This window comes from Carassius carassius, chromosome 2, assembly GCF_963082965.1.
Source record: "Carassius carassius chromosome 2, fCarCar2.1, whole genome shotgun sequence".
Lineage (NCBI taxonomy): Eukaryota > Metazoa > Chordata > Actinopteri > Cypriniformes > Cyprinidae > Carassius > Carassius carassius.
The window spans coordinates 17474687-17492649 of NC_081756.1; the positions used below are offsets into that span (position 1 = coordinate 17474687).

The window sequence follows — 17963 nt, forward strand, 5'->3', positions numbered from 1 at the left end:
CATTCTAACCCAATCAGCCTGACATAATGATCTCCAGCCTTGTGCTCGTCAACATTCTCACCTGAGTTAACAAGACGATTACTGAAATGATCTCAGCAGGTCCTTTAATGACAGCAATGAAATGCAGTGGAAAGGTTTTTTGGGATTAAGTTAATTTTCATAATTTTCATAATTAAAATTAATTAAAACTTTCATTCAGTGATAGTAAAGACTTGTTTTATTACAAAAGGCTTTTATTTTGAATAATTCCTGTTCTTTATATTCATAAGAGAAACTTGATAAAAGTATCATAGGTTCCCAAAAATATTAAACAGCATAATTGTTTCCAACATTGATAATAAATCAGCATATTAGAATGATTTCTAAAGGACACATGACACTGGAGACTGGAGTAATGGTTGATGAAAATTATAATTTTAATTAAAATGTTTAATTATTACATTTTTTATTAAAGTAGAAAATCATTATTTTAAATTGTAATAATATTTCACAATATTACTGTTTCCCCTATTTAAATAACAGCGTTTTTTTAAAAAGCGTTTTATCAGAAAATGCTTTCAAAAAGTTTTCAGGGAAGCTTTGCGCTATTCCACAGCTGACCTGGAGGGGCAGTACAGATCCAAAAGTGCCTCTGACTGAATCCGCACGAAGAAAAAGAAAACAAAAGTCCCCTTGAGTTTTTTCAACTCGTGGTATTGTTATGCCAGCTGAAAAACGACAGAATGATCCCACAACGGGTAAAATTAAGAATAAGAAAAAGAAACGAGGTGAACTCGCCGTGATTAACTCGGATTTGAGGGATGAAGCTGTGCAGAAAGGCATGAGAGACGCATGGCAGAGGAAAGAGAGCTACATTAATGGTATGTTTGTCCACCCACGTTAGCTTACATGAGTTCAGCAGAGTTACTGTTAGCAGAAAAGAGCAGTATCTATTTGCATTTTAGAGATATAGCAAACTGGTCTGTGTATTTGTGTATTTCTCTGGTCTCCGCTCCAGGTGATATCCACCTGGACTCTGAGCCCTTCCCTCACTGTCAGATCACGCGCTTCCTGCAGAATGAGAGCTTTGTGGACAGTCTTCAAGCAGAGCTCCTGCAGCTGAATTTCAACAGCAAGTCAAATGATCTGTACAAGTTTCAACAGGTATCAGTCTGAATCATAGCTATATATTATGAAGAAGTGGATACTTAGTACTGAATTCGTTTTCTTCTGCAGTCAGATGATCTGAGAGAGAGGAAAGAGCATCAGATCTCACAAATAAGGTGAGTTCAAATGAGCTTCTGTGTTTCAGTTTCTGTTATTGGCATGCTCACAGATGTGCTGTTTGTTGGGATCTCAGGTCTGTCATTTTTGGGGAGTTTCGCGTTTGGTTGTCAGAAGTGTTGCAGGTGGATCTGGAGGCGACTGTCGATATATCCTGTGCAAAGTACGAGCATACAGGTAAACCATCTGACCGCTTCTCGACCAATCACTGGGGTGTAGACCGGGAGAGGATGTGCGGCTGGTGCACTCCCAGTGAGTTTCTTGACGCCTCTCGCTGCTCTTTGTGCAGATGTTTTGCTGTGTCATGACGATGAGCTGGAGGGACGAAGAGTTGCGTTCATCCTCTATCTGGTTCCTCCCTGGGAGGTGAAAGATGGAGGGACACTGGACCTGTTCAGCACTGATGGTGTGTGATACAAGAGCATGATTAGTGTCATTTAACCCACTATTTTATGATGACATGATATTCAACAAAAAGTCATTAAAAAGTAGTTACATATTTGTGAAAGATCATAAGAGCAGACATTTTTCTTTGCAAAAAGTTATAATGAATCTTACATGAAGACCACATGTAAATGTATTTAATTGTTTGTTAATGAATTAATTCTAAATGTGTATGTTTCACAGAACACTTTCAGCCTGTGAGTGTTGTCAAGTCTCTGCTTCCTTGCTGGAACTCTCTGGTCTTTTTTGAAGTGTCCCCCGTCTCCTTCCATCAGGTAGTTAGAAACAGTGTTGTTTTAGTATGATTTTTATACTGTTATAGTATTGTTTAATATTTTGAATTAGCTTTTATTTGCATGATTTTTGTAGTTTTGTTATGTGCTTTTGATATTTTTCTTATGTTTTAGTTTTAGTAAAATTAGTGCCTCGGCAAGGCAACATTTCACATTTTTTAAGTTTTTTATCTGCTTCGGTGTTATGTCAATTCAACATGATTTTTAATAGTTTTTTAATAGTCGATACAAACACAAAAGAAGATATTTTCAAGAATGTTGGTTCCAAGTGGAAGTCAATGGCAACAAAATCTGTTTGGTTATCAACATTCTCCAAAATAGCTTCCTTTGTGTCTTTTTAACAATCACAACATTTGTCAGAAGGCTTGGTTCTCCATTCATCAGTGATTTACATCTGTTGTAATGAACTAAACTATAGTCTTGACTCTCTTAGGTGGCAGAGGTTCTTTCTGAGGAAAAGTGCCGTTTATCTCTGAGTGGCTGGTTTCATGGCCCTTCTCTACCAAGACCCTCACGCTACATTGAACCCCCAGTTCCCCGTCACACTCATATCCCCAGAGATGTACGTCAAGTTAGCATGAGAGAACATTTTTGGTGTGTTGGCCTGTATCTCCTCGATCTGAAGCTCAGTGTGTATGTGTGTTTGTTATAGGAGAGTTTGCTGTTTGAGTGGGTGAATGAGATGTTCCTGGATCCTCGATATCAGGCTCGGGTACAGCAGGAATTTGAAGAGAGTTCTGAGATTTGCTTGCCTGGTTTCTTACAGGTTAGTCGTCATCATCATCATTAATATTATTTACACAAAAACACTCAATTATAGTTAATGTGCATTAGTACATATTAGGGGTGTAACGGTACGTGTATTCGTACCGGACCGTTTCGGTACAGGGCTTTCGGTACGGTGCACGTGTGTACCGAATGCAATATTTTGTTTTGCGGAACATGGGTACATTATCGCACAAATGATCCCGCCCTGCAGCTGATTCTAAGGCTAGTGACACACTGGCTGCGTGGCGTTTCTATGGAAGCATATGGGTAGCATTATTCAATTTGGGATGTAATATTCAAAATAACAATGCAATATGTAAAATGACAATGCATTTCTGTATTTACATTTTCCAATACATTTGTGCAACGTTTGGTATAAAATGAAAATTAAATTACATAATTTTCATTTGCCATTTCATACACCAGTTTTAATATGTAAAATGAATACTAATTGTAACGCTTTATAAGTTGCAAAATTAAAATGAAAATGTATTACAGAAATGATAAGATATGTATAACATGTTCAAGCAAAAACTGTGGCAAAATGATCATTTAAATTAAATGTTATCGAAGGAGACAGAACTATTTGCACTGTTTTTATCAGTGGGACAATATTCATACAATACTACAACCTAGAAATAATTTGCAGGTCGCAGCAGCACGAATTATGTGCCCAGCTACATCTGATTCAAATATTATGCCAATTAACAGTGAGTGTAGTTTCAGACATTACAGTGCTTCAATCGCACTGACTCTTATTCTGCCTGAAAGAATGAAAAGACAGAGTTGAAGGTGGAGCGATTCGACCAATCAGATGAAAGCAGCATTTCAGCTCCGCCCACAAGTGCGAATGAAATATTGAAGCCATAAACCGAAATGATCAAAACGTACACGGGCCAACGGTCTTGTCCATGTTCTCTCACTTGAATCCTCTTCTTGAGATTTGAGTCTCTTGACCTTCTGCAAGCCCCGCCTTGTTCACGCAGTGATTGACATGGCTGGAGGGGGCGGACACGTGATCGGCTCGGAATGCATTTTCAATGTGCACATTGAATTTTGCTACATTCATTGCGGGACATTGAATGAAAATGCAATTGTGTCTTGACTGTGAGTGTTAATGCATTTAAGAAAAATAGCATTTAAATGATCATTTTGCCACAGTTTTTGTTGAACATGTTAGACATATCTAATCATTTCTGTAATACATTTTCATTTTAATTTTGCAACTTATAAAGCGTTAAAATTAGTATTCATTTTACATATTAAAACTGGTGTATGAAATGGCAAATGAAAATTATGTAATTTCATTTTCATTTTGCACCAAACGTTGCACAAATGTATTGGAAAATGTAAATCCAGAAATGCATTGTCATTTTACATATTGCATTGTCATTTTGCATATTACATTCCAAATTAAATAATGCTACCCATATGCTTCCATATGTTTCTGCTGCGTGTCAGATGCGTGACGGCTGCTTTGCGTTTTCTGTGTCTTTACACACCAGAATTGTGCCTGACGCGGCGCTGGTGCGCTGTTGCTGCTGTAGGTGACATAGAGGGAGACCGCCGACAGACCAGGATCTTGTCTTTACGACAACAATATCTATACTTCATGTTGAGCATAAATATAAAGCTTACTGATAAAGGACACTGTCAACAGTATTGACGGCAAAATAGACTATGTTTGACAGGTGCAATATGCCAGTGTGTCACCGGCCTAAGGTTTTCAAAAGGCATCACGCGAGTGTGAACATCACTACAACTAGGAAAAAAACGACCGTAATTCAAACGCAGCTCCCGTCGGCATTTAAACAGACATTTGCTCTTAATTCCGATCGGTCCAACGCTATAACGAAATCTGAGCAGTTCTAAAAACTGAAACGGTTGATGCTGCACTTTACACTTTGGAAAAGTTATATATATTTTTTAAATATGAGCAGGCCTACAAGCTGGGATTGGTAATGCTGTACTGTAATCATAGTTGTTTATTTATATTTTTCATTATATTTTATTATATGATATGGAGACTGAGAGTATTTTATTTAGTGGAGAACTTTGCAGCAGTATTTTATTTCTTATTCTTTTTTTATTTTATATTTACTTTATTAAAAAGTATTTTAAAAAAAGTGTAAACAAATTGTTAAAAAAAGTTTATAGTTATAAACAACCTGCAGTTTAATGTTTGCATTTCTTTCCCTTACTGTACCGAACCGTGACTTTAAACCGAGGTACGTACCGAACCGTGATTTTTGCGTACCGTTACACCCCAGTACATATACATATGTACATCAGGGTTTGGCTATGAGCAAAACACATTGGTACATGCTTAAAGGGTTAGTTCAGCCAAAAATGAAAATTATCTCATTAATCACTCACCATCCTACATTTTCAATGGAGGGACAGAAAGCTCGGACTAAATCTAAAATATCTTAAACTGTGTTCCGAAGATGAACGGAGGTCTTACGAGTTTGGAACAACATGAGGGTGAGTCATTAATGACATCATTTTAATTTTTGGGTGAACTAACCCTTTAAGATTTGTATATATTACCTGTTAAATAACCTCTGCCAGAAGATGCTTCCATGAGGGCCTTTAGTCTGTGCTGTTGTGGAGGTCCATGTATAACTGACGCAAAGGAGAAATTCCTGTAGATGTGAAATTTTGTGACCTGTCCCTTTCCTAAACTAGAGGCGCATAGTCAGAGTAAGTTTGAAATAATTAAGTGTCTAAGTAACTTATTTATAATTTTGCACATGTAAGAGTCACATTTGCAGACTCTGCATTCAAAAATAAGCTTATATTGTGCCATATTTACAATACCAATAGAGCTATTGCAATGAATATGCCAAAATGCTGTTTTTCATATGCATTAATGGTACCACTTCTCAGTTACATTTGCTAAATTAATGTTAATTTCTTCTAATGTTTTTAAGTTGCCATGAATTGGAAATTCAGTTTTATCTCTTTTCTAAATGCATGTTATTGAGTCATGCATCTGTTTGCTTTTTTTTTAATTGTTTTGACCTCATAATTAAACTCCACTCGTTCTTCCAGAATTTCACATTTCTCTCCAGTGATGTATGTTGGGCTTCTCCAATCATTCAGTCAGATTAAATCCCGCCTCTTTCTTATGACCAAATCCAAGCTCACATTTAGATCTTCCTCCATTCAATCAACAACCGGATAAGACTCCTAATTGAACCATAGTGTAAAGTGTATTCATGTTAATGAAAAACCTGCCTCTATCACTTACAAGTATCTATAATTCTGCTATCCTGAATTCTGCCCTTTAACTGTCAGGAGGAGAAACTGAGGCAGGTGCGCAGCGCACTGCAGTCATCTGAAATCCTGTGGGAAAGGAAGGGGCATCCCAATAAGAGGTGAGATGTAAAGCACCCATATTTTGTTTGATAACATTTCAGCTAATAATCTCTTCCGGTCTCTGCAGATTTAGTTTTCTGGTAAGTTTTATGTAATGTTTATATGCTATGTATTAATGCCCAATGCTGTGTTTAGGTGTTATGGCTGTGCAGATATGCAGAGCATCCCATCTTGTGTACAAGAGTGCTGGGAACTCCTCTCCTCTGAGTCATTCTTCATCCTCTTATCCAACCTGACCGGTCTCCGTCTACACTATCTGTGTGGTGATGAGGAGGAGAGCGAGAATGAAGATGGAAAGAATGAGACAGAAAACAGAGATGGAGAGGGAAATACACAAGCATCAGCATCCAATACTGATGCTGACACATCAACAACTGAGAAGAAAGACAAAGGTAGTCAGAATGTGTATGTACGCATGCATGTAAAGATAAATTTTTACATCTACAGAATATATTTTCTGTGTATTCTTGCAGGACCTCCAACTTGTGTAGGGGAACTGCGTCGCTGGATGCATGGCGACTACACGTTGTTACATGACTCTGTCAAAAGAGAGTATGCATTGGATCTGCAGCTTCACATGGGCTGTGCAGGTATGAAATCCAACATTTATGTTTGTCCTGCTTGCTATTAGTTGATATATAAGTGTGACTCAATTTTGATGGCGGGACAAAGGGTTGAAAAAAGGGTTGTTTTTACTGTCAGGGTGGAAGTCAGAGTTTGGAGGATTTACGTCCTATATTGCACATGATGAAGATGAGGAGGTAGGTTTTCATTTAATGATTTATTATAACGTATGCAAACACAGCAGACTAGTGCAGATTATTTATTCTGTTGACACTGTTTTTTTCCCTAGCTCCTGACAGTGTATCCTGAAGAGAACTCCCTCGCTCTGGTCTACAGAGACAAAGACACCCTCAAGTTCATCAAGCATATCAATAATAGCAGCTCCAGCCAACTTTCTTCTCAGAATACCGCAGCATTCTATGACTTCTCTTTCAACTACTATGAATGATAAGAGAAACTCAAACGTTTGATTGACTTGAGTATGCGAAAGCAGAGTGCATTGGCCATACATTTCATAACATTTTGAGCTTAATATACACAAACAAAAATAAGTTTAAAATAAGTGCACTTTCATTTTTGAATGTTCAAGTTTCACTTCCAACTACAAAAATTCAGTGTTGAAGGATGCTCGAAATGCTGTCAATAAATGTTAAGAATTAACATAAATAATGACATTTGTGTTCATCTGAATCCCATTGAGTTATATCACAGAACTATAACTTGTTAAAACACAGAATTAAATCTGAGAACATTAGTGAAAATGTGCATTATGTCACCCTCACCCTCATGTCACTGCATATTTATAACCTGTATGCATTTCTTTATTCTTTTGAACATAAAATAAGTCATTTTAAGAAATGTGTTTATTTTTCCATATAATGAAGTCCAATGTCATTTGGTTCCCAATGTTCAAAATATCTTCTTTTTGTGTTCTACAGAAGAAAGTAAGTAGTTCAGGTTTGGAATGACATGAGGCCGAGTAAATTATGACAGAATAATATTTAAGTGATTTTTAAGTGAAGTTTAATTAAAACATGTACATTCATTTCATAACATCTTAGTGTTTGGTCTGTCTCCCTTATGCTGTAGTGACAGCAGCATTTGAGCTCCATGAACTAAACCTGATGATCACATTCTCCTGCACGATTTGAGATTGAGAATGATCCAAAGAGCATCTTAAGCTTAAATGGAAAGGAGAACACCTAACCGTCTGTAAAAGGATTTTACATAATCGGTCTCACAAATGTAGCTATTTGATAAGACTGAAAAATAGTGCAAGAACACTTGAGAGCACTACTTCAGTTTAGTTTACTTTAGAGGTCCACGGGTGAGGCTCTTTATGTGTTTTGAGTGTGAATCTGCAGAGATTTGGACAGTTTGTGATGAATGCAGTTATTACTTCCTGCGAGACCACACAATAACAGTGAACCTCTTGGAGCCTGACGCACTGCTTTGCTAAGGCTATCAACTCTGAGTTAAGTTCAGGGGATGGGATTGTCTGCAGCTTCAGAACCTCTAGCGTGTTTGCGTAACTGCCTGACAATCTGACCCTCATCCAACAGCAAGGTCCAAGTGAGCATCCAAAGACATCGGACAGGGCTGGGCTGCAGTACCCCTGGAACGTGCAGTTCTGGAAGGGTGTGGTCCAGCTCAAGTTCCACCCAGAGACGTGGGTGTCTCAGTTTTGACTCCAACCATATCTGGTCACAGAGAGGCACGGTGTATTTGAGCGACTGTTTGCAACGGAGCTCTAGTTTCTTAAGTGCTGGACACTCTGGCAACATGTGATCTTTCGAGATGTCTTGTGAGAAAAACTCCAAGAATGCTGAGGGACTGGCAACATTTCAACGCTTGCCTTAGCGTCTCAGCATTGATGCCGCACAGTGATTGTTGATGTAAAGACTTTGCAAAGCAGGGCAAAGCATTGCTACACTCCTGACAAAGGAGTCGCTGAGGGTGAAAGGATCTCACCTTAGGTCAAGCATGGTTAGGGATGACCCGTTTGTCAGTATGTCCACTAAACCTTGCTGGAGGTCATGGCCAGCATAAAAAAGAGGTGTGTTCCCCACACAACAGATGGAAATTCCTTCCAGCCGCCCATCAACCCTGGCAACTGCCTTCCGTAGCACCCACAGTGCTGTTTTGCCATTGGCTGGATCGGTCAGACACATTCTCAGTTTCAATTTTCTGACCAGTGGCAGAATATCTGTCAGGGACACTGGTTCCTGACTCACACCTAAGACAAGAGATAACATATGTCACACAGAGCAAAACACGCATCATTTATGCCATTTATTATATTATTGTTATGAATATGCATGTGACAACATTTTATGACATATGGCACAAACACAAAGTCTTCACTAATGTCGTAACATGCTTTTATCAGGGTACTTAATCAGCACAGAACAAATATAAAAGGTCAAATATGAGGCCATAGAGAAGGAGAAGAAATAAATCACACAGGAGATCTCTTTAATAACTCAAACGTTTCTGCTAGACAGTAGAGATGGAGATAATAATGAGAAATGGAGAGCGGATGATCATTCTTGTCAAAGGTAACCTCACATGCTCCTCTTCTACAATTTCAAAAGATCTCAACCATTATCTTTGAAATGTTGGATTATAAAATCATACTACCGACATAAAATTTATTGTAACTCTGTATGATCTAGGAATTTTTAGGAGAAACGTGAGACAGAGTTAATCCTTGCATGCAGTTTAAATGAGATCTCCATTAAGTCTCCCGATATATGAAAGAGCAATATCTAGCCTAAGTAATACAATTATCCTCTGGAAGGGTTTCTATGGGATTATAATCCCGCCAAATGTATTGCATTCACAGAGCGAAAAATAACAAGCAAAGATCAAATATTTAAAAACACGTGTAAAATAATAACGCACAAAACCGAAAAACAAATGCAGTATTTTTTAAATAACAAAAGCGCAGTCATGGATCGAAAAATAATAAGCGTAAATCAAAAATGTAAACGCATTTAAAATTCTATTGCACAAAACTGAAACATGAATTCAAAATTTTCCAAATCTCAAACAAAATCAGGTTTCCTGCTCATATGTAATTTTTTTGTGTGCTTGTGGTTTTTCCCAGGCGGCAAGGAAGTCGACCGGAAGTTGAAGTCGGCCGCGTGCCGCCATCTTGTAGCAGAACTTCACTTGCGTTAGCATTCCCATTGACTCCCATTCATTTTGGCGTCACTTTGACAGCGAATAACTTTACATCTGAGGCGTTTAAAGACTCCGTTTGTCCATTATTTATTTCTAAAGATACATGACAATGTATAAAGGGCTCCATTACCTTCTATGTTACATTATGGCCCCGTAGAAACAGTTTTTGTAAAAAATAGGCTAACGATTGCGTCATAACCACTCGACTCTCTGTCGCATTACCGTACAGACAGGAGGAGAAGCTCACAGGCAATTAACTTAATATGGCGTACTGGCGTTACATTTTAAAATACTATACAAAATAATTAATCAGAATACTTACTCCTGCTCACTCACGCCAAAGAACTCCCCGCTCAAGCTCGCCGTCTCTGCAAGATTAACGATGGCAGTTTGCACGCACAGCTACTAGAAGATTTACATCTGTCAGACAGGTTGCTGACATCATCAAGCTTAGTTTGAGTCTGCGCGTCAGAACCGGAAGTGCTAAAAAAACGCTAAAAATGGGCTTCACTTGTCTCAATTGAGTTCCAATGGGCCGCTGTGTCCATTTCTTTTACTGTCTATGGTTTTTCCCCTTTGCTCGTTTCCACGTTCTGCGTTTGCGTTTCTAAAAGTTGCAGTTTGAGTTTCATGTAAATCAGGGCAGGCTTCAGCATCACCATTGGCCCGCAAGTTCTAGATTGACAGCTGCGCCTCTATTTTTTTATTTATTTTTATTGCTCAATAACATAAGAACAATGTCAAGGAATTACAAAAGATACATATAATAAAACAAAACAAGGATTATAAGAAAGAAAAAAAAAGATGACAAGACAAAGAGACGCAAGAATTCATACATTACCGCAGCTGATACAATAACATAAAAACCTTAATATACAGGGAAAGCTTTTAAATACATCTGTTTTCTTTAAACATTTCTTCATGATATTTTATAAATCTTAGGGATTTTTTGTTTTTTATATAACTAAGAGATTTAAGAAGTGATATTAATTCAGTTTTAAAATGGGGATATGATGGAATATTATTTGCAAACTTTTGTTTATGAATAAAGAATTTGCCATGTAAAATAAAGAAATTAAGATATAGGCCTACTCTAGGGGTCTATTTTTATCATTAATATAATAAAAATAATGTCTTTTAAACTGAAAGAATAAGTATCATTGGCAGAATCAAAAATATATGAGCCAAGATCGGACCAAAATTGCTTGGATATAGGGCAATCATAAAACAAATGTGCAAATGAGTCGCTTTGGAGTGACGTCAACTCCCACTTGAACTGATTGGCGCAGCCGTCAATCTAGAACTTGCGGGCGGACCAATCGTGACGCTGAAGCCTATCCTGATTTACATGAAACTCAAACTGCAACTTTTAGAAACGCAAGCGCAGAACGTGGAAACAAGGGCAAAGGGGAAAAGACCACAAGCACACAAAAAAATAACATATGAGCAGGAAACCTGATTTTGTTTGCGATTTGGAAAATTTTGAATTCATGTTTCAGTTTTGTGTAATCCATGACTGCTCTGTTTGTTATTTAAAAAAATTGCATTTGTTTTTCGGTTTTGTGCGTTATTATTTTACACGTGTTTTTAAATATTTTATTTAATAATTTATATTATTTTTCGATCTGTGACTGCAATACATTTGGCAGGATTCTAATCCCATAGGTTTCCTCATGGATACAAGACAAACCAACAGTTCTTACCTGACTTCAGTATCTTTCCATGAGCTTGGATGTGTCATGATATTAGACCAAGCCTTTCAAACAGTAAATGCATTGCATTTGTCCTGTAAAGGCAGGAAAGAAAAGAATATGTGCAAGGATCTCTTCTGGCAGATCCATTCCATTCCAAATCAGCCCTATATCTTCTGTCAGTCGCTGTAAGTAAAATACACTTGAAACAGATTATCTGAAATTATAGAAAACCTCTCAATCCAGCACAGTTCGTGATGACTCTGCTGTCTGCATGCCTCTCAAGTCAAGACTTCTGAAGAAAAAAAAAAACATGCGTTCTCAGCCTTCTGTACTTCCTCCTGGGTTACGAGTTCCGTTGTTAAATGCAGCGATGAAAACAGATGTGGAACAATGGGCCAATCATTATAGAATGCGTGATGCTCTTAACCAATCAGATTAAAGAACATTACAGTGGGTGTGTCTTAGGAGTGCTTCGACACCTCGAACGTTTCCTTCGTGTAAGTTTGCGGGCCTGTTTAGACTTCCTTATCATTCAAAGTTCACCAAGTCGTTGTGTAAGTAACATGTAATATATATAACAAAAGCGCAGGTTTAATTTTTGCTATTATGTAAATTGAATACAAGCATTATGTTAAACTTTTGTTCAAGAGAAAATTAAAATGATTAAAAATTAAAGCCACGACTCTGCGTGAGTGGGCGTTTGTATGTTTTATCCACCGACCTCTCAAAAATGTAACAAGTTAAAACCTTTAAACGTGTCGCATCATGTTATCTGTAAACATGTGCATCGCATATCTAACAATCAGAAACGTCTGACCCATTTATGTAGCAGTATCGACCAACAAACTCACAGCCTTATAAGGAAGTGGTTACATCCTGGGAACACACGAAATAATGTCTTTTTTTGTTAGTCTAATAAGATCTAAAATTAATTCTGCTTTGCCTTGTTTATGTTTTTTACGTGAAGTCATTTGTTCACACTCACAGGATTGAGATTTGAGTTTGATCAGAAGATGGACAGTATAGACACAAAGGTACATTGTGTTTACATTTGTGTCCATCCAGATATTGTTGTAAGTGAATGTTAATTGTGTGTATGATTTTATCTTCATCTGCAGAGGTTATATGACAGCAACGGCAATGATGGTGCATTTTCAGGGTGTGCTGTACTCTTCTTGGGGTGTAGCAGTCCAACACACAAGTTTCTATCGCTTTACAAAGACGAGCGAGGGAAATTCAGCGTGTTCAAGGTGCTTAAACTCACCCTTATAGGTAAGCATCAACAGAGGTGGCCACCAATTTATGTCTTTGTGTCGCAGTTGATACCTTTCAAACTGTCTTTGATCCAGATTCTGTTGGTGGACTGGAAGGGTACGAAATCCTGAAACTGCACGATGCTGATCCCTTCCTTGGGGTGGAACTTAAATTCATGGCCATGCCTCCCTGTCAGCGATTCCTGGAGAGCTATGCATGTGGTTCGCTTGCTCAGTTTCTGTCCCAGCATGCCTCACGCCTTCTTACTCTTCCTGATGGGGTTGTCATGGAAACACAGCTCAAAGCAGGGATACATACATTGGACCAAAGCCTTCAAGATCTAGAGATCTGTCTGGAGCACATAGGCCAGTCACAGGTATGTGTGTATGTTTCTGCTGATATGACCGACAGGATAGCTTTATACAGCTCTGTACTTTTATGAGCAGCTGTTTGCACAGAACGTCAGATGACGGAAGTAAATCACAGTTCACTGCTGCTTAACAGAGGTAGTATTAAAAATTTTTGATGATTCGTATTTAGGTGAAGTTTATATTTAGGCCAAAAGGTTATTGGTGTAAATGCTGGCAATTCCACGAATCAAGGGCCTCTGATATTGCAAGAAAATACACAGCTTTTGTAAGGATAACAAATAAGGAAAAAAAACTCACCACAGTGTTGGCAACTTAAATATGTTGTCAGTGTTAATTGCTCCATTACAATTCAAACCTTTATAACTTTTGTGTTAGATTACATGTGGTTTGTGCAGCAACTGTGAAATTTTGTATTATTGCAACATTATTGTAATATTAGGTATCAATGGTGAAAACAACAAAAAAATATTAGTTTTGGTAGAGTGATTCTCTGATGTAAATTTAGTACCTTAATTTTGCTCTGGACACCAAGTTGTACAAAACAAAATAAAATAATTGTTAAATGGATTATTAAGATTATTACAACAGATAATAATAGTAGAATTAGCTATTAGACTCATTTGCTTCGTAAATTGATGGTTTAATTCTCTTGGCAGCCAATAATCCACTGCAGTGTTTTTTGAGGATGAGCGGATGTGACACATCTGTCACATCTGTACATGTTGGCATCTTCTGGCAACTTCTACAAAGCCTCATTTGTGCTATAGAGTTAGTAACTAGAGCACTAGTAACTAGAAGCACTTGCTTGGCTTGGCATCAACAACAAAAGATATGGGAAGCAATTTTTCCTGTCTTTTTAAAAAGTCAGCCTATTTATTTTGTTATACTTTCTATCTGTGATTATAAAGTTGCAATTTTATAATTTGCATTTAACTTGTTTTTCACTGAGTCAGAGATGTGAAAACCATTCTTTAGCCTTCAGTTCCTTTAGGCTTACTTGTAAGTAAACTTTTGGCAAAAATAATTGAAGGTTTCGTCAAACCTTTCCTTGCCTATTTTACATTTTTTGTGACGTTAAATCTGAAATTCTTGCTGTCTGGCTTAGTTTTCAGGGATTATTGCAGAAAAACAATAAACAACTGACTCATAACCCCAGCTGAAGTGCTGTTTTTAGCTTGAACACAGAGTGACATGTGAAGATCTTTCGGGATTCTCATGAGTCCCTCACAACCTTCTAATGCCAAAGCCAGTCAGGTCTGTAAACAGAAGGCCTCGGACTTCTTGCATATTCTTATGCAAGAAGTCTATAAAGCCAGTCTAGAAGCTTTAAAGCCATCCTTCTCTGTCCTGATGTCATCATTGACATTGTGTCTTTTCAGTAGAAGTACAGGTGGTATCTGAACTAGTCTGATGTATCAGTCTTGCTCTGATGAGAACATCTCATTTTAAATGAAATCAACACCTTTTGAGAAAAATGATAAATCTCTTTTTTTGACTAAACAGCTGCTGGTTGAGCCTCACCTTCTATGTATGTAACAGTATGGTTCAGATATTTTCAAATAAACAGCTGTTTATTTAATGGATGGCTGTTTTGTAGCCTGTGCGTTTGCGAGATGACGAGGTCTCACAGTTGGAGCAGCAGCTGCAGAACAGCTTCTTTCCTCCCAGTCAACCACCGCAGGAGCTGCCCAGGAACTGCTTTCTGTTTCAGAAAAGAGTTTTTGGTGAGTTTTAACTATTTAAATGTATGTGATGATGCAGTTTACTCTTGTATTTCTACTAGCACAGACTAGTCACATTCAAATTGTTCGATTTTATTTTTGTCTTCTCTTTCCCTGTGCTCTCAGACGATAGGCCTTTGACCTCAGCAGACCAGCAACATTTTGCTGCTCACGTGGGACGGGATTGGAAACGAGTGGGACGGGCTTTACAAAAGAACTGCCGTGCCCTAAAAGGCCCTGCTATTGACAATCTCGCCTATGAGTATGAGAGGGAAGGGCTTTATGAACAGGCCTATCAATTGCTTGGATGTTTCATCCAATCAGAGGGCAGGAGTGCCAAACTGAGCCGTCTTATCAGTGCACTAGAGGAGACAAAACTGACAGGCATTGGAGAGATCATGTTGGGCATCCAGCCACGAGATTGACACTGTATGAGTCTCTGTACAATGAGTGATGTGTGTGTGTGTGTGTATGTACATGTGTTAATGTTTCCAAGATATATAATTACATTTGAAGAGTGTTTTTTTTTTAAATCATGACCTTGTCATTTCTATCTGTTTCCTACTTTAAAGTTCACAAACTGACGTCTTCCCAAAATGAAATACATTTTAAATAAAGAGTTTTCCATGCATATTTCATGCATAACTCAAGATTTGTCCTCCCCGTTGTCCCATCTGCTTTTTATCAGGTCAGGAAAAGTTGTATCTCGGAGTCATTATGTGCATAAGAGAAACAAACTGTAGATGCTAAAAACAGCATCACTTTAACTTCCAGAACTTGAGTGCGTTCTTAAACTGTGTATTGACCTCCACATTGAAGAGAGCAGTGTTATTGTTAGAAGGCGTTTAGTGTAGCAGGACTACTGCTAGAGCACAGCTAACATGGATTGACTCTTAATCGGCACATTACATGAAATCACTCGTACGTTAAAGACAACTGCAAATACAGAGCTTGACACCACTTTAAAAATTAAATTGTGAGGACCAAATTCCTGTTATGCATATTAAGGATATTACTGAACTATAGATTACTTTCATAATAATGTTTCTAAATAAACAGCTTTCTAGTCCAAAAGCATGCTTAATCTGATTATAAAACCAGTCCACTGAGTATAGGTCACCTATATTGATTTAATTTTTTAAAAGAGACTAGGAAGGATAAATATGACATGGAGCAGTATTAAAGAACTCTCTGTGAATAAATGTTGTTTTTAGAAATTCAATCCTGAAGTCAATATTCGGAAGTTCTATAAATTGAGACCAACCAACGTTACAGTAGCATATTGCTACCTTTTCCGGTAAGCTGAAACATTTGGAGAAACGATTGAGGATTTCCTGCTTTTTTTTTTCCTGCCATTTTTTTGATCTGAGAAGAAGGTGTGGTGAAATGAATGTCAAATAATCAGTTGAAAAAAAAAAGTCAACATCTGGATATGATTGTGTTGTAATACGCTATGAGATGCTATTATTCTTAGAAATTAATTTTAGCTTAATGGTATCTATTGAGGGTGGTCAGATTAATGAAATGGATGAGGCCTTTCTCCATTAAAGTATTACGCAGACCTGCCATTAAAGTATTACATGGTTAAGAGATCACATTCATTTTAGTTATGGGGATTTAGAAGCTCCTAGTCGTTTTCTAGAGTGAAATCGAGCATTTTCATTTATGAAAAACCTGGTGATTGAATACCAGAGAAAATTACTCAACAGTCCCATTTTTACCTGTCCATTGATGTGCTTTGTTAACTGTTTTATTCACAATTTAATTTAGGAATAGTTGTAAAGATTTCCTTGATTTTAGTTTGCTCAAGATAAATGCAACTCGCATATGATTATTTAATGATATTTCAGCATACTTGTGATGTTACGGCTTATGAAGGAGGGTCTGTGATTTTGTCTCCACCCTGGTAATAAAGATAAAAGCATGTTAAGCAGGCTGTGTGGCTTGATATTGCTCTTATCTTGGTAAAGTAATCCATCAGAGTGACCTGTGTGTGTGTGTCACTGGTGTGTTCAGAAAGTGAATAGTCCTGTGCAGTCCAGGCTGGGATTGGCATGAAAGCTGAAGTTATGTTTTACATTTTCCCCTCCCCTTGGTCATATTTCAAAGAATCAGCCAGATATTCATGTTTACCTAGAAGAATAAGCATTTATTTATTTGTATATGTACATTTTACCTTCTGCATCACAAACATTCACAATATTCTTTTGTGAAAACATTGACATTCTGACCGACATCAGAAAGCCAAAAGAATAACACTAAGTGTGAAATGATAATGCATGTGCATGCATATATTTTAAAGTGTTGAGTGATGACATCTAAAGATCTCCTGAGATTTACACTATAGATATTAAAAACCCACTCACTGATCTCATTTTTTTATCATCTCACCCATATAACAGCTGCATACAGTAGAAACAAACTTATAGCATTATTTTGTGTTGCCATCTAAAATCCAGCTGCAGAACATCTGGCTTTTTTAGTTCTGTAAGATTGGGAGGATGTGGGGGAGAATATTTGTATTTATATATTACTGTATCTGTGCTCCATCATTGTAGTTGCCTTTTTTAATCCCTACTAATGTTAAAGATGTTCATGTAACTTGGCTGGTAGAGCATGGCTCTTGGTCAGGGATTTGGTTTCCACGGGACACACATACTTAAATGTGTAGCCTACCTTGAGTGCTCTTTCAATTGCATAAATATTAACGTTTAAAAGCATCACTGCATTGAATTTGGTAAAAATGAAGATAAAAGGGGGACATTTTGAATCTCATATATATACACACATATAATATACAGTAATATTACAGCTGCGTTAACGTGAGACTCTTATCGGGCGATAAAAAAAATATCGCCGTTAATCTATTCTCAAAGTTGGGTTGGGAGCTGGGTCTATACTAAGCAAGCTATGATGACTTTCACCTTGATATTTTATATAACCGGCTGGCTGAGGCCAGCCTAAAAAGATGCTCAGGACAGTTGACTGGCCACTGCTGCACATCGTCACCAAAGCTTATCTTTT

At 37.5% G+C, this 17963-nt stretch overlaps 2 protein-coding genes and 1 pseudogene across 3 annotated transcripts; 2 read left to right on the forward strand and 1 right to left on the reverse strand.

The window, feature by feature from the left end:
* The first annotated feature begins 654 nt into the window (after nt 1–654).
* LOC132104758 (prolyl 3-hydroxylase OGFOD1-like) lies at nt 655–7382 on the forward strand. The gene is made up of 13 exons (XM_059510310.1): nt 655–860; nt 998–1143; nt 1216–1262; nt 1340–1440; nt 1553–1669; nt 1891–1982; nt 2434–2562; nt 2653–2766; nt 6069–6148; nt 6285–6541; nt 6623–6739; nt 6852–6910; nt 7003–7382. The coding sequence occupies exons 1-13, from the start codon at nt 701–703 to the stop codon at nt 7159–7161; spliced, it is 1578 nt and encodes a 525-aa protein (XP_059366293.1). The 5' UTR covers nt 655–700; the 3' UTR covers nt 7162–7382.
* Nucleotides 7383–7601: 219 nt separating this feature from the next.
* LOC132104770 (F-box/LRR-repeat protein 8-like) lies at nt 7602–11942 on the reverse strand (annotated as a pseudogene).
* Nucleotides 11943–12049: 107 nt separating this feature from the next.
* On the forward strand, nt 12050–15470 carry LOC132104778 (tumor necrosis factor receptor type 1-associated DEATH domain protein). Of its 2 annotated transcripts, none has more exons than XM_059510324.1 (6): nt 12050–12147; nt 12561–12627; nt 12712–12865; nt 12943–13223; nt 14816–14942; nt 15066–15469. In XM_059510324.1, the coding sequence occupies exons 2-6, from the start codon at nt 12607–12609 to the stop codon at nt 15362–15364; spliced, it is 882 nt and encodes a 293-aa protein (XP_059366307.1). In that variant the 5' UTR covers nt 12050–12147; nt 12561–12606; the 3' UTR covers nt 15365–15469. The 2 variants fall into 2 exon arrangements, with proteins under 2 accessions (XP_059366307.1, XP_059366311.1); XM_059510328.1 differs by having other exon boundaries at nt 12052–12147; nt 12581–12627; nt 15066–15470.
* The last annotated feature ends 2493 nt before the right edge of the window (nt 15471–17963 follow it).

Bases quoted from the DNA above. Each gene is read 5' to 3' on its own strand.
- LOC132104778 (XM_059510324.1), top strand. From the start codon at position 12,607: ATGGACAGTATAGACACAAAG. The intron at 12,866-12,942 runs GTAAGCATCAAC...TCTTTGATCCAG, and splicing joins GCTTAAACTCACCCTTATAG to ATTCTGTTGGTGGACTGGAA. The intron at 13,224-14,815 runs GTATGTGTGTAT...GCTGTTTTGTAG, and splicing joins AGCACATAGGCCAGTCACAG to CCTGTGCGTTTGCGAGATGA.
- LOC132104758 (XM_059510310.1), top strand. From the start codon at position 701: ATGCCAGCTGAAAAACGACAGAATGATCCCACAACGGGTAAAATTAAG. The intron at 1,263-1,339 runs GTGAGTTCAAAT...TTGGGATCTCAG, and splicing joins CATCAGATCTCACAAATAAG to GTCTGTCATTTTTGGGGAGT. The intron at 2,563-2,652 runs GTACGTCAAGTT...TGTTTGTTATAG, and splicing joins ACACTCATATCCCCAGAGAT to GAGAGTTTGCTGTTTGAGTG.